General features: G+C 36.6%; 1 protein-coding gene across 8 annotated transcripts in view; it reads right to left on the reverse strand.

The window, feature by feature from the left end:
- Positions 1-1,669: 1,669 nt before the first annotated feature.
- PIAS2 (protein inhibitor of activated STAT 2) overlaps positions 1,670-16,330 on the reverse strand; it is a 96,751-nt gene continuing 82,090 nt past the window's right edge. For 3 of the 8 annotated variants that reach the window (XM_057698371.1, XM_057698370.1, XM_057698367.1), the window contains 3 exons: positions 15,888-16,027; positions 11,060-11,097; positions 1,670-8,387 (listed from right to left, as the gene is read on the reverse strand). In XM_057698371.1, coding sequence (XP_057554354.1) covers positions 8,205-8,387; positions 11,060-11,097; positions 15,888-16,027 — 361 coding nt within the window. In that variant the 3' untranslated portion in view covers positions 1,670-8,204. Of the gene's footprint in view, positions 8,388-11,059; positions 11,098-13,722; positions 13,895-15,887; positions 16,028-16,330 lie in introns of all 8 variants that reach the window. The other 5 variants (XR_009047934.1, XR_009047933.1, XR_009047935.1 and 2 more) reach the window with 5 other exon arrangements.

Below are 16,330 nucleotides of genomic sequence, written 5' to 3' on the forward strand. Positions count from 1 at the left end.
TTTAATCCAATTTAGTGGGTGGAGCTCAGTGACACTTTAATCTGCTTGTCTGCCAATGGGTGGGGCTGTGTTCCCACCCTGCTGGTCGTTTGGCCTGAGGCGACCCAGCACTGGTGACTACAGGCTCTTTGGTGGGGCTAATGGTGGACTCTGGAAGGGCTCATGCCAATGAGCACTTCCCAGAACCCCTGCCGCCAGTGTCCCTGTCTCCTCGGTGAGCCACAGCTGCCCTTCACCTCCACAGGCAACCCTCCAACACCAGCAGGTAGGTCTGGTTCAGTCTCCTATGGGATCACTGTTCCTTCCCCCTGGGTCCTGCTGAGCACACTTTTTTGTGTGCCCTCCAAGAGTGGAGTCTCTGTTTCCCCCAGTCCTGTGGAGGTCCTGCAATCAAATCCCACTGGATTTCAAAGTCTGATTCTCTGGGGATTCCTCCTCCCATTGCTGGACTGCCAGGTTACAAAGCCTGCTGTGGGGCTCAGAACCCTCAGGACTTCTGCAGTATAACTGTTCTCCAGCTTGTGAGTCACCCACCCAGCATTTATGGGATTTGATTTTAACGCGACTGCGCCCCTCCTACCGTCTCAATGCGGCTTCTCCTTTGTCTCTGGATGTGGGGTGTTTTTTTGGTGAGTTCCAGTGTCTTTCTGTTGATGGTTGTTCAGCAGTTAGTTGTAATTCCAGTGCTCTTGCAAGAGGGAGTGAGCGAACGTCCTCCTACTCTGCCATCTTGGTTCTCCTCCTAGATTACCATGATTCTTAAATTCTAATATGCATATTCATTCCTCCCCATTTTAACAGACTATGTCTTAGAATCAATGTTTGAAAGCAATGGGCCACAGTTTAATTAGATTTTTCTTTGTATATTTAAAGATGTCTTAGATTTAATCAAATACAGTGTTTCTGAAATTTTTTAAATGGGCACTCTATTTTTATATGAGAGCTTTTAACTTCACTGAACACCCTGAAATACTTTATTCTTTTGCCTCTGTGATATCTCAGCTGTTCCTTCTCAATTCCCTTGTTGTATTCCTTGTCTAGCTTTCTTCTTTCCTCACTCATCAGCTTCTTTGGATGAGCTCTTACACTACCATGGCTTCAGTACTACTGATATGTTATAGCACAAGCCTGTAGCTGGTCCAGTGTCATGTGGGCATGACTTCCAGAGACATCAAATTAACTGAGTCTTGTTCCAGTTCCAAAGTAGAGTCCAACAATGACTTAAGTGAAGGTGTTAGCCTTGAGAGACTGAAGATGATACATTAGAATGTTTACACCTACAATTGTATTGCATAACTCAGAGCAGCACAGCTGACCCAGATGACTTGGTCCTTAGTACAGAACAGATGACATGCAGAATCTCCCCAGCCTTACATATATAGGCTGAGTCTACAAGGGGTCACTTAGGTCTTCAGGTTTAATACAACACCTACTTGCACATTATTGTTCCCTCTGTGCATTGCCCTCCAATCCCCCATTCCCGGCCCTTGCCCCTGTAAGGTTTCAGAGTCTATTAGGTCAGTGTGCTGACTTCCCTCTCAAATTCCCAGCATCTTTCATCCATCTGCCTCCTATTTCCCTCCCTTGTGAATGCCTGCTGCTCAGGTAGCAAATCATTTCCACAGTCAGCATAAGTAAAATACAAATGACGATCCACCATTTCTTCATTCACAAATATTTATTGAGCACCTACTATGCACCACACCATGTTAGGCTCTGGGATGCAAGTGAAATAAGATATCACCCCTGCCCTCATGGAGCTTACAATCTAGCAGTGGAAACAGACAATACACAGTGAAGTAATAAATAAACACAGGTTGCACTATCTGCCATAAAGGGTATAAACAGTGATATGATTGGGATAGTTAGCAAACACCTACTTTTTAGATAGAGTGGTCAGGAAGGCCTCTCTGAGAAGGTAGTTAAAAACTGGGTATGAAGCCTAGCTCCCTGCTTACCAGCTCCATGACCTTAGGCAAGCCGTTTACCCTCTCAGAGTCTGTTTCTGCATTTGTGGAAGGGAGACAATCATATGAAACTCAATCAATGCTCATTACTATGAATGATCATGAAAACTCTTCAATGACTTCTTGCTACTTTACAAGGCTTTTCACGATTTCTTAGGTACTTCCCTTACATTGCTTAGCAAATTTCTAGCTATTCTGAACATTTTCAGTCCTCTCTTTCTCTGTGTGCTCCTATAGCACCCTGTACCTTTTACCACTGCACTGTAATCTCCCAATTCACTTATCTGTATATTCTACCGGATCTGAGGACATGCTGAAGGCTGTGATAAAGAAGGAGTCTAAGTTGGACAAGAAGTACAATGAAAACAGAAAGGGTTAAATCATGATAGGGAGACTCAATGGAAGAAAATGTTGGAGGTGAGGTAACAAAAATCTCACCGGCCAGAGTGTTAGGTGGATCATCCACCAGAACAGGCGATACTGAGACTACGGAAGAATGAGAGACGGCAAGTGCGCTGTGAGTTAGGAAATGAGGCCTTCAGCAAATCAAGGGAAGGGATCAGTGTTAAGAATAGAGGTAACTGACAGTATAACTTCTTGGCATAGGCTGCAAGGGGCAGATTTTTTCAGAAGCCTTGGGATAAATTATTTAGAAATTACGATAGAGAGGAAGGGCAGCAACCAGCATCCCCTGGGACACGTGGAATGCGGACACTGCCCACACTGGCGAGAGCTGCAGGCTACAGCGGGCCTTCGGGTGGCAGCCAAATTTGTTATGGCAAGGCAGTGAAGAGAAAAATCAAAAGAAAAGCTCAACATGCAGCCAAAGTGTGGTTTAGGGAGGAGCAAGGGAGGGCAGGCAGTTGGGAGTGACTAGTATACACATAAAAGACAAGTGAAGGTGAAAACGGAGGACAAGGGACGTTTGCACTTAACAGCGCAGAAGACAAGCTTCTTGGACACCTCATGCTTACCATCAAACTCACCATGGTCTCCCCTAAATGACTAATGTCCATTCTAATGGCCTCCTGTCTTATAATAGCACCATTATCCTGGTGATCCAGGCTTGAGAAACTGACTCAGCCGTTAACTCCTATATCCACTCACACTGAATCTTGAGGCTTCCTTTGAAATGACTACAGCATTCTCTCCTTCCTTATTCCTGTGGCCATCACCTGAAATCAGTTCTCATAATTTTATGTCTAGATTACCATATCAGTCTCCCAAACACCCTAATTAGCGTCATTTCAGTTTAGTCAGAAGGCTTTTGAGGTAGGTCTGTTTCAAACAGACCTCCCAAGTCCACTGAAAATTTACCTGTTTCTTCATTTGCAAAATGGAGATAATACTACGTGCCTTTGAAAAACTGTGGTAAGAAATGTGACATTTTTATAAGGTACTTTAGCACATCTGTTAGTAGGTAAGAATTCCTGATTTTTGAAAACTTGATTACAAGCCCTTTGAAGTATGGGACCAAAATTTTTATACTACTCTATCCCACATACACTTACAAAACACACTGCATATTTGTTGAATAGTATGATGAAAGCCAAAATAAGAGGGATATTTTACAACACAATGACACACTTCTTCATGTAAAAGAGTTGAGCTTTGAGAACATAAAAGAAGCCTTAAAATCCATTCAAAAAGAAAAAGCAGCTTGGGAAATGCGGTATGCCAATCAAGAAAATAATACCTTGAGCATCTGAAGATGGCAATCTGTTTTTCTTTCCCCAGGGCTGCCCTGAGAACACCAATATGGGACTGGAAACACAAAAAAACAAAGTGAAAAAGCAAAGCTTAGCTCTGCTTTTGTTGTTGTTTTAGCCTTACCACTTTTCCAGTTTGGGCTGGACTGCCTTTGGCTCAGAAGATCCTACTGGCTTTGGGGATCTCAGAAAGGCCAAAATGGAGCCTACGGGAAGAGGAAAAAAAAGAGAGCTGGCTACTAAGGGCTGGCCCCAGGCACAAAAAATTTTAAAAAGTCAAGATTTTCTAACTAAAAATGGAAAATGTAGTGTAACAATGGGCTACTTCACAGTACAAGTAAAACTGTGTAAAATTACTTTGGATATCCTTATGTAGGTGTTTCTGGAACATATCTGACAGATATATTTGAAACTGAGACATCCCAGGAAAATCTCTGCCCATTGTCCTCAAATCAGTTACTCTAGCTCACCAAGGTCAGAAAGATGGTGGAGAGTCTTAATGCAGGTGCCTGCATAGAATTAAATGGCACATATTCTTGGGAAATATGGTTAGACATTTCTTCTCATAGCAAATGGTTAGAGTATAACTTCGTAAAACCAGTTGGAAAAACCATATGAATCAAAAACTACAAAAGTGGTAGTTTTTGAGTCCTTGACTCAGAAATTGACCTCTAGGAATTTGTCCTAAGGAAATAATTTATGCACAAAGACATGAACTGTAACACTGCATCATGAGATGCAACCTAAAATGTCCAACAGGGAAAGGTAACAGGAAGCACGGCACATCCATACAGCATAGTTTTTAATGACATGGAATAATGTCTGTAGATTGAGAGAAAAATCAAGATACAAATTAGACTCAGAATGAACAAAACTATGTAAAATCACACACAAGTAGCAGAGACTGGCAAGAAACATGCAAAAATATTAAAGTGCCCTTTTCTGTATTGTCTAGATTTCCCGCAATAAGCATGTATTACCAACAAAACAGAAAAAAACAAAACAAAAAAAACCCCACCCATTATTGAACCAGGCAAGCCTTAAAGAACGGGCATTTTTATACAGCTTTATTTGTTTCTCCTGGGAATTGGAGCGTGGTTCCTAACGACAACAAAAAAGTGGGGGCTTACAAACCAGTCGTTCTTAAAAAAGCAGAGAAAGTATTAAATTTCTGTCCACAAGGTTCACCTTATCTGTGCAGAACTGTAGCAGAAAAGATGGTGAATCAGCTTCAGTCATCAATCACCAATCTAAATGACAACTCCATGCTCCCACAACACATAGATCCAGGGTCACAAAATACGTCAGACCCAAGTTTAAACGGCACACTGCTCTACATTTTCCAAGAGGAAAAAGATTCAGAAAATAAAACTGTTTACTTGGGGAAAAAAACTTTTTTTTTTTTTTTAACACCCATGAAGGCTAGAGAGAAATGAAAGACATAGCTGAGAACTAAGGCTTTATAAAATTCAACTTTACTTAAAAAGACAAAACATAACAATAAATACTTTTTTTGTATAAGAAAAACAGTCAACTTGGTTACTAAATGACAGATGTCCAGGACTGGTTTGAAGGCAGAATGGTTGAAAGGTTTGAATCCCAAGTCAGGATAGTCTCTGTTGAGTATCATTCATCTAAAATCCAACATCTTATCTTTCTTCAAATTCTTTAAGTTTCTACCCTCGGGAAACTTGTTTATACCAAGAGCCGTGGAACTCCTTATTTATACTCACAATCTTTCACCAAATCATTGTATTTTCATTCTAGTTTTCCTGACTCTACTTTTTCATTTGACCTTTATAATTATCCCATGATGGATGCTGAGAATCTGTACCATCTGGGGAGAAATGGAAACGAAGTCCTAAAGCGGCTCACCTAAGGGTCAGAAAGTTAGTGAATGCAAGCAGACCTTAGGCGTGAAGCTACATTCAGCACCGATTACACTGCCCCGAGTTACCAAAGCAAGGAAATCCTTTAACATTTCTACATGAATAAAGATTTAAAAAAAACAGAGGTTGGCTAAGTGTTTATATGAGACTAGAAACTGCAGTTCCTTTCCTTAAACATAATCATTGGTTGGCTGAGTAACAGCTATAGATGACCTCCTCTGAAAGTGAATTATACTTGGTTGAACAGATTTGTGGGCTAGTAAAAGAAACTGCTACAAAGTCAGTCTTAGTAAAAATATTTAGTGACCATAAGGAAAATGGCTTCATAAGCATGCTATTGTCACAGGGCCAAAACCATACAGAAAAGTACTCACCTTCAAAGATACATACACCAAAGTCTCAATTTTAAGATTATAAACTTAAAAGTATATTTTAAAAAATGTTAGTCGCCTATACGAGATAAATTAAAAATTTATGTAATTCAGTGTACAGCACCAAAAATGAATAAAACTGTTCACATAAAATAATGAAAAGGAAACAAAGCGTAACTATAAAAGCACAGAGGTACCAGTTACAAGAACCAAGTAAATAAACTAAATTTCTATTAATTTTTTTCATTTACCTTATAATAACACTTTGTTGGTAAAACTGGGGAGGGGAGGGTCTCTGAGAATCTGAAGTGTAACAAAATGATGATAAATATACAGCATTTCTTTATTAACAAATTATACCACACAAATCAGGTTACTGTTTCTATCTGATTACAGAGTTAACAGAACTTGCATCCACATTTAGAGCAGCAACATAAAATTTTACTAGGAAGAAATTCTGTATCTGGACCAAAGGACTGTAACACGGACTAAGAAAGTAAAACTGGCAACTACAATGCAACTACTGCAAGAAGATTCAGGTTTGTGTTTTCCACATTTTTAACTCTCCAAAAGGGATAGTACATTAAGGGCATAATGCAGCCAGAGAAGGGATGATGCAGAAAATCACATGAAATTAAATGAGTACAAAAGGAGCCCAGGGGTCATGAGAACTTGATAAAGTGTGAAAAAACACATAGTGACAAGTAAGCTCCCTGGAGTTGCACCAACCCAGACTGTTCCCTATTCTAACAAACTGGTGGACTCTTCACCTGGGCACTTCAGTTTGAGAAATGTTAGATTAATCATTTTTAACAAAGGTTTATTTTTAAAGTAGGTAAAGCTTAGAGAGAGAAAGCTAAACATTAGAGAAGTATCAACTCCTTGAGAACTCAAAATTTTGCAGCCAAATGAAAACAAAGGAAAGTATATAAAATCTGTATTAAAACGTTTCTCTAAGGGTAAAACAGTTTTCTGAGAGATTTAAAATCAAACACATAGTAAGAGTGTTTTTCAAAGCGGGTTTCAGGCCCATCCTCTCCTCTTCAAACCTTTCTTATTTTCAAACATTTCTAATTCTGTTTGTCTTTTGTGGTTTCACGAAAGATTTCCTTTAAAAAAAGGGGGGGGGAAGGAAATTCGATGCCATTCCCACCCCTTTGCTACTGTTTGTTCTTTAAGTCTGAAAATCACTGCTATGAGAAAAATGAGATCTAAACCATATTTTCTTTGTTACTAAACTGAAAAGTTTCAACACAGATTTGTACATTATCCTATAAAATAAATGAGCAAAAAAAGTTCTTAGGAAGAAATTAAACTTTGCTATTCCCACTGCCCCTAAATCTGTTCTTCCATTGCCTCCAAGCTTTCAATATTTCTGGACAGTGTGAACAAAATTCTAACAAACATTCCAGCCCACATCTTAATCCAAAAACATTTCATTCAATGGCTGCAGAGAATTTTTTTTTTTTTGAGACGGTAAGCTCCCAATTTATAGAAATTTCTAGAATGAGAAAGTACAATTACCAAAATAACACACATTATATCAGGGCAGACTCTGCATAGTGTTCTTCAATATAATCACTAATAAAGAGCAGCCAAATCCAAGAACCTCACTCTGCATTCATCAGCACACAATATCAAAGTGTAAACAACAACCAGGGGAAAATGATTAACACAAAGGCCATTTTTCTTTGATGGAATCAAGGGGAAAAGTGGAACTGCAGGAAGAAAAGTGGAATCCAAGCTTTGGCCACTTATCAAGACTTCATTACTTCAACGAAACAGAACAAATCTCCATGGAAAGGACTCATTCGGCAAACATAATTTCTCTCCGTATATTTTTCCTTCACATCAGGTTAAACAAAAGTTGTTGTCATTTTAGAATCACTGATTACATCTTTTTTTAATTAGAAAAAAGTTCACTTGAATATTTACATAATTTTATTGCTGTTTATTACAACAAAAAAAATTTCACTGATTTGTAGAATCCATCCAGTAACATATGAAACTGAAATCCATCTCTCAAGAAGATGCAGTTACAGCTGAATATATCTGACACTCAGAGTACAGCATGAATAGGAAGAACCCTTGCATGTCACGTGGTTTTTGCTGCAGTCATCTGTGTTCATCTCTCAGAAGGCAAAAGAATCCATTTGACATTTCAATAAATATCAAAGTAATCGTTACCAAAAAAATAGCTTCCACGGACCAGAGATCCAAGAAAGAGCAGTTTTGATGAATGATTCTTAGAATCGAGTGAGTCCTCCTTTAGTCCAATGAGATGATGTCAGGAATGTTACTTCCACTGCTGGTTATGACCCCTGTCTCACTCCTGCTGCTGGATGAACTAACATGAGTACTGCTTTCATGGGGGCTGGTGGTGGTGACAGACGTACTGCTTGCTGTTAAGGGTGAGGTGAGACTATCCAAAAACATAGGAGGACAGTACTGCTTGAAACAAACAATGATGCCGATGAGGAAGAGGCTACATTGATTTTAAATACAGAGACTAGAAATTGTTAGATATGCACAAGCGATAGTCAAATATTTAAATCTCAATGGGATTTAAAGATTTGTCAAAACTTCACATCTTTGGATGGAAGGTGGCACGAATTTAACATTTTACATTATTTGGTGAGTGCAGCATATTCTTGACTGTCTCAAAACTTACAGATTTTGTGACCAAATATGTAGGTAGTAGCACAAAAATGTCAACAATAAAGTTATTTAATACTGAATATTGGCCCTACAATTATGACTTATACTTAATCTCAAAAAGAATTTGTTCACTAAATGTATTTATACCAGATTTAAAGCACACTGTAAAAGGCTAATTCTTTAATGGCGTTAAGCAAAAATGCTAATGCAAAATTCAGTAATTCTTTCAAAATTTAGTATTAATCAGATCCTTAGGGAATAATGTTAAGACTGATCAGCGGAAAAGCAACATCTGACTCCTCTGTACATACGTGTAACAGTATCTGTGTAACTGTAAGATAGCATACATTCTAATATAGAGACTACACGGTACCTAACTATCACGGGATGCTAAGAACGAGAACTATCTCAGGTATTCACAAACTTCTGGACTAAATCTTAAAGGAAATCTAATCTAATCTAATTTCCTTTGATATGCCTGCTTGACACCCCCCTCCAAGTGTTCAAATTTCTGGTTTCTTTAACATCTTAGTTGCTGATTCCCAAACAAATTCCAACCTGAGTTTAGTACTCTAACACTGACCTGGAGGAACAGAGAAGGAAGAGCTAAAAACTGTATTTTATACCACCACAGAATATTTTATGCGAGAAACAACTGCACTGATGTTAGTGAGATAAGCAAGGTCCAGTATACACTACAAGAGGAGAGCTCCTAAATTTGGGTTTAGATTGACTATATGAAAGATCAGTAAGGCTATCTGATCAACAGTATCAATTCTATATATTATTCAGCCTATCATCAGAGATATTAAAAACAGAAATTTAAAACTGAAGTTGTTTAGACTATGTGATCTTCAAAAAGACCATAAAATGGGAACAAAAACCCCAGGTTTAAGGCTGCCAGTCAGTGGAAGAGCAACAACTCAAATTCAGGCTGCCTTTTAAAAAAGTAAGTTAATGTTCAGGATGGACAATTGTCTTGGTTCATCAAAATGCCAGGCACAAAGAGACTCAAGGGGAGAAGTTCTTAAAAGAGCTTCTAAGAAACTCTAAAGAGAGTTGCATTGTCAGGTATCAAACAACTTTTTTAAAATCAAATCAATTTCTAATTTTCCACTAAAATTGAGGCAAGAATCTGGAAAAAGCCCAGGAACTTAACATTTTATTTCTACTACCTCCCAGGCAGGTTCTAACCACCAAGGAGTAAAATGGAACTCATTCATTTATAAAATGAATGCTTGATACTACAGTCCTGCTATCAATTGCCTCTATGTCTTAAATCCTCAGGTTGCAGCCAATTTAACTCTAACTCTGTAGCTTTTATGCGTCATTTGAACATATCTGCACAAGGATAACAGGGATTAAGGGGGTAATGTGGACATAAAGTAGAACAAATCTAAGGATTCCAAAGACAGCTGAAAGCACAACCTCATCCTTCGTCTGGTTTATTAACAAGTAAGCCTGACACCAAGTTAGCCTGACACCCTGTAAAATCAGTCCTCTAGGTTCCAAAATCATTTTTTAAAAAAGGATGGTTCACATAAAAAGCAGTAATACTTTAAGCCTGAAGAATCTATTTCCTAAAAAAATAGATAGATACTTTGCTATACAATCTACTGATGTAATTAGGTCAACTCAAGGTGAGAAGGAGAAACTTCTCATTCTGTGCCTGTTACCTTAGGCCCAAATTTATAGTGCTGTTTGTGTCATTAAATACAGAGTACTGAATCAGGAAGTTGATACAAGACCTGTAGTTAGCTGATTCTGAGCAGCCTATGAAGCCATGGTTCTTCCTCTATCCCTCCCTACTCTCAACACTTTTTCTCAAAGTCTCTTTCTCTGTTTTGCTTTTCCCTTCAGCTTTTCCTATGTCTTTTCCTCCTCTGCTCTGCTTCTGCTATAAGCCTATCAGTGGAGTCCACACTCACTGCAAGGTTTTCACGTTGGGACCCTGGGATACTAGAGTTTATCTCTGACAGAGAAAACAGGAATGACTGGTTTATAGCAAATTTAGATTAGGGCATCTCCAAAGGAAGATGCCCTTCCTTGAAAAACAAGGAAGAATCAAGCTAATGATTCAGTCTGTTTAATCAGCTTCAGCTATTTTCTATGTATATAGCAAGCATTTTACAAATTATCTCTATAAAGTTTTAACTTCCAGTCATCTAGCACTGCTTCCCTTCATTTTAATCACTCAAATGCTTGTAAGAAATGCCAACTGATTATATTAAACTAAATAAATATAACTTAAAATTCCAGTATTAAAGGCCAAAATATCATAAGCTGAAAAATAGCAACTTCATCCCTCCAAGCAAAATTGTGAAATACTTATATAGTACTTCCTTTCCATCAATTTAAGTAACTGAGAATTGACTGTCCTGATTTTATGCAACTGGTCATTTTTAGTTAGTGTGACACAACCAACAATCAAATACAAATTAGTTGCTTAAATTCAGGATACATACCTGGGGATCAACTGGAATAAGGGAAAGAAAATCCAAACCTAAAACAAAAATGTTCTGTTAATAGTTGTCTCATATTTTGGAGACAAGAATTACTTCCCCAAATCATTTTTCATTTATCTTAAGTCATAAAACATTTGGGTTAAGGTCTTACCATTCTGCTGTAGGGAAGGTCTATACTATGATCAGGATATCTCAGGACATTTATGTGCATAAAACCCCAAAATGAACATATTTCCTCACAAAACAACTAGAAGAACCACCTCCTAGAGACTTAAAGGGAGCAGTCCAAATGTTTTCAGATAAATAGGACGAGTAAAAGCAAACCTTCCCCCTTGATCACTTAGCAGAATGAGAAGCAATAAAACGAAGAGATGATCTGGATTTGGACCATTAAAAAAAAAAAACAGACTCTTAAGATACTTCATATTTATTTTTTTAGAAATACACTACATTGAGCTTCATCTAAAATATCACTTCTTAGACAGATAAATGTCTATTTCATGGACAGCTCTCTGTTCCCCTGTTCCCACAACAAAAGCAGTAGTACACAGTTCAATGCGCTGCACACAGCAAGCACTTGCTAACTGCTGCTCACTAACAAGTTAAATCTTACCAAGGTTTACTGGGTTATAAGCTAATGCAGTTTTCTAAACCAAAGCTTTGGGACTCTCCAATTATGCTTTAGAAATAGAAGTGTGGTAAAAGGTTGCTCAGGAATGCTAGTTTGCAATATTAAAGTTATAACAATCAATAATAAAAAATTTCAGGTCTGAAAAGTCTACCAATAAACTTCAAGGTCAGTTCCCCTAGACCTCTGTTTGACTAAATTTCAAAACATTAAGAAAAAAATAAAAATCACATACTAGGTATAGGTTACTAAAGCAGGCCAATTTCCATTCTTTCTATGAATTTTTATATGCTGGTATGCAATGTCATCTCAAGTATAACAATCATACAGAGTGTACTCTGACACTAGACTGTTACTCTAAACAGAAAATATTAGTGAGAAATGATATTTAAAATATTTAATAACCAGTATGAATAATTTATAAATCAAAAAGGTAAAGTATATTTATTCCCTTATAATCTCTAAATAAGGGTATGATAAAAATACTTATCAAGTAATATAAGCTGTAGCACCAATCATTTGAAAGAAGTCATTCAATTTCTAAAGCATTTCTGAAAATGGCTGACATGACTTCTCATTTCATATGTCTGTCACCAGCTATATGATACAGCACAGTGTGGACAAAGGGAATCACGACAAACTTTTCCGAGTTCCCCATTAAATTGATACTAACTAGGTGACATATCTCAATAAGCAGAGCGTTTCTCTTCACATTAATGATATTGTCCAGTAAACCTTCTGTTTCAGCCTAACAGTAATTCAAAATTTGTCTAGCCCTTATAATACCTTCTGAGAGTTTTATATATTCAACATTTCTATTACTGACTAAGTCACAAAAAGACTTTATTGGCATGTCACAATTGGCTTAATTTTACTAATTTTGTTTTGCTTCAAATGGTATATAACATTTTTATTTATATGATACCTTCTGCTTTTAAAAGCTTATTTAATTTTCATATGTTCAATCACTTTTAATGTTTGTTGAATCAGTCCAAATTTCTTTATAAAGCTATAGCAAGTATTACTATTTCTGTTGGAATATTGTGTATTGAAGCCAAGTCACTCAAAATGCTCACTTTCTAAATGTTGATTCCCATTTCATAACTTCAATTTAAATAAATACAGAGGGATGATGTAATTTCAAACCGTTTTTGCAGTTCTAGCATTGGAGACTGCCCATCAAGGTATCAAATGTCTCCATCTTTTCATTATTTCAATTCCCATCTCTTCAGATGTACTATATTCTCCTTGATGATTATTTCATGTGTGCTAGTAGATAAACAGTCTATTGATAAAATATTTTAGGAGATTTATTTGATCTATATCTTTTGACACCTCACCCAGGGATAACTGAATATGGTAACTTCTACAATGCCATAATAAAATATCTAGAAATTTTTCTGAAATTTTGGTTGAAATCCATTGCCTCCCTAGCATTACACAGATGCTGTCTACACAAAATTCAATAATGTTTTTAACGTAAATATTTCTCACTGAAACCATTTTTCTCAAATAGTAACACTGAAGTTTGATACAGTATTTCAGATGTTATTCCTTCTGTTAAAAACCCATTATCAACAATATCTTGCAATTCTACTTTGTAAGTATAGACTATTAAAACTCTTACATGAAACAGATGAAGTTTCATGAGTAGTGATTAAATGTTACTGCCTTATTTTATAAGTTTAGCAAAATGCTGTTTTCTTATTTCACCGAAAGTTTGAACTGCAATGATATGTTGTACTGATGTATTTTTAGGCCCTCCTAAGTATCTCAATTATCTTTAACCAAAAAGCATGTAGTGGTAAAAATTCTGACGGTAACATTCCAAATGCTTTTGTCAACACTGATAAAATTGTCATTTTTCAATTTTAAATGCTTCAAGTGAAACTAAGTCTTTATGTCTTACTAATAACAACACACTTTCCTTACTTGAGCCATGAACTTTAACAAAGCATAACTGCTACATGATTAAATATGTAAATGTTAAGCACTTTCAAATTTTAACGATACAACTTTTGAGCACCATTCGCACCTGACAATATGGCACTAGCAATAATAAGGCAGTCATATTTTTTCGTGAAATAATCAAGCTGTTTTCCATTCCATAAATACAAATTATGTTTTATTTTGCATTCACTGTTGCACAGTATCAGAAGATGTTCCAAGCTGCAGTTCATTATTAATATCATTTCTTCTTTGTTCTCCTGCAGATTCAGAAGATTCATGTTTATGATGTTTAAAATGAATGTTCAGAAATGTATTAAAAGTTTGTCATCTCTCCATTCTTGGTGTTCTATTTAATATTTTATTATAAATTATTAAATGTATAAATATCAAAACTCTGTACAGTATGACTAATTACATTAAAATTATGCACAAAAAACCCCAAAGTAATTACTAATTACAAAAGAGCATATTAACAGTAACAGCAAAGTAAAAACTAAACTATTTAGATGTAGTAACTGCTACATAATTCATAGATGACAGTAAACTGGTAACTCATCTTAAGTACAACAGATTCTATTCTATTCCGTGTATCAACTGATAAGAGAGCCTTTCAACATTTTAATAATCAGTATCACTATATTGACTTATATTGGCTAAGTATCAGCCCTGGATATCAGTCTTAGTTCCTTAATATCAGTTTGAAATGTATTTTATGAAACACAGAGTTAACATATTTTACTGCATTTTTCTCAAATCTGTACATTTTATAAAGTAAACAGTCTGACTTTATGCCCAAACTGTGAAATAATATAAATTCCATGAAATTAAAAATTCATCCAAACTCACATAATTCAAAAACTAACAGAGCAAGTGACTTGTACATGGTATCTATTCTACTGCTAAATGGCCCCAGTGACTCAGTGAACAGAGAACATTCACTATCTTTTTTCAGGATTTTTAATTCAAGATCTTTAGGAAACGAATCCTTCTGGAAGGCTTGTTTGTAACACATACTAAGATGACACTCTTCAACTTCATTTAAAACTAGCCATGGTTAAAGCAAAACATGGCAGTAAGGAATTAAGATTCTCTGACCCTCCATCTTTCTTACGGACCATGAAACCTCACTTGTAACTCAGCATCAAGCTTTGTATCAACAAATAACCCTATAATTGGTGCTAGCTGGCTTTACAATTTTTTAAAATACCTATTCCCAAAGTACATGTGGAGTAAACACATTTAAGATGCAAAAAGTATTTAACATTTTTTTGATGGATACTATTTTTGGTCTACTCTTTTCCATTAAATTTTATCCAAACTGAATAAATTCTGAACAAATTTCAAGTGACAAAACTACACTGGGCCAGAGTACACAACTATCAACTTTTTTAACACCACAAATTTTGCCCAATAGAATATATATTGTGCTTAAAATAAAGACTTTACTAAGAGGGGCAAGAAGAATAAATCATAGGTCAAAATTAACTTCCTAAATTCAGAAACTTAGTAACAGGAGGAGGTAACTATATTCCACTAAAAGGACCCTTCAGAGAGAAGGGAAGTCACGAATTTAAGAGTCACTGGTTCTAACTTGCTCAAATCTGACTGACCAAAAAATGTCTGCAAAAACAGCGGCTATGTAGGGAGGGGAAAAGAGGGAGGTAGGATAAAGCTTAAGTTTTACAATATGGCCTTGGTTGCATAAGTCTTGGTACTAGGGTAATTCAAGCAGCCTTGAAGTTTTTAACTGTCAAGTTAATATACATCTAAAAGATATCCCTAAATATCAAGCAGTGCTCTAGGGAAACAGCAGGTAGATCCTATTTTTACAGGGTAAAGCTGACCTCACAGTACACCACTATATTCTGAAGTTGTGATGGGCTACCAAAAAAAGTGATGGGCTACCAAAAAAAGTATGAGAAACATTCTCCCTAACCTGTGAAGCTCCCATGATAAATAAATCAAGAAGTCTCCGAGCACAAATTCTCTATGAGGAAGAGTAAATTTTGTAAAACTTGCCTACTACCCTACTATATTTGCTCTCATCAAAATCTACAGATTGCTCTGTAGTTAAAATGATAGGAACTGAATGTGACATATTTAAAACAGATACTACCTTTACAGGACCCCTTTCCTTAGCAATTTCCTTAGCATTTCTATTTTAAATATTTAAATTATATTTGCTCCACAGATTAAGATAAAAAATAAATGGTAAAACTTGATAAAAAAACAAAACAACTCTTCACATACCTGGCAAATCTGATGACATGCTTGATATTGGCGTGTGGTGGAATGGTACTGAGTAGTCTGTTAATGAAGGCGGAATAGCAGCAGGATCAACCGAAGTCACACTGGGCACCCTTACAGAAGATGGCTGATACATGAGAACCCTGTTTTAAATAGCATGGGAAATTACAAACAATCTGGCTGTTAGTTCACAGGAGAGAAGGGCTGTACCACTGGGCTTTCTCAGTCGTAAGTTCACTAAGTTTCAAAACAACTATATGGCAGCTACTCACTACACAGTCCTCCACTCTCCACTCACTCTCCTCTTTCATAACAGTCTTCACTTTAACATGAACATACGCTGGCTCTCAACAGCAGCTGTGACATAAGAGCAAGGTGGAATTAAAACATAATGTACAGTGCTGGAGCAACACATAAAACTTCGACCCACAAATAGGAATATACTC

The sequence above is a fragment of the Hippopotamus amphibius genome, chromosome 11, assembly GCF_030028045.1.
Source record: "Hippopotamus amphibius kiboko isolate mHipAmp2 chromosome 11, mHipAmp2.hap2, whole genome shotgun sequence".
NCBI lineage: Eukaryota > Metazoa > Chordata > Mammalia > Artiodactyla > Hippopotamidae > Hippopotamus > Hippopotamus amphibius.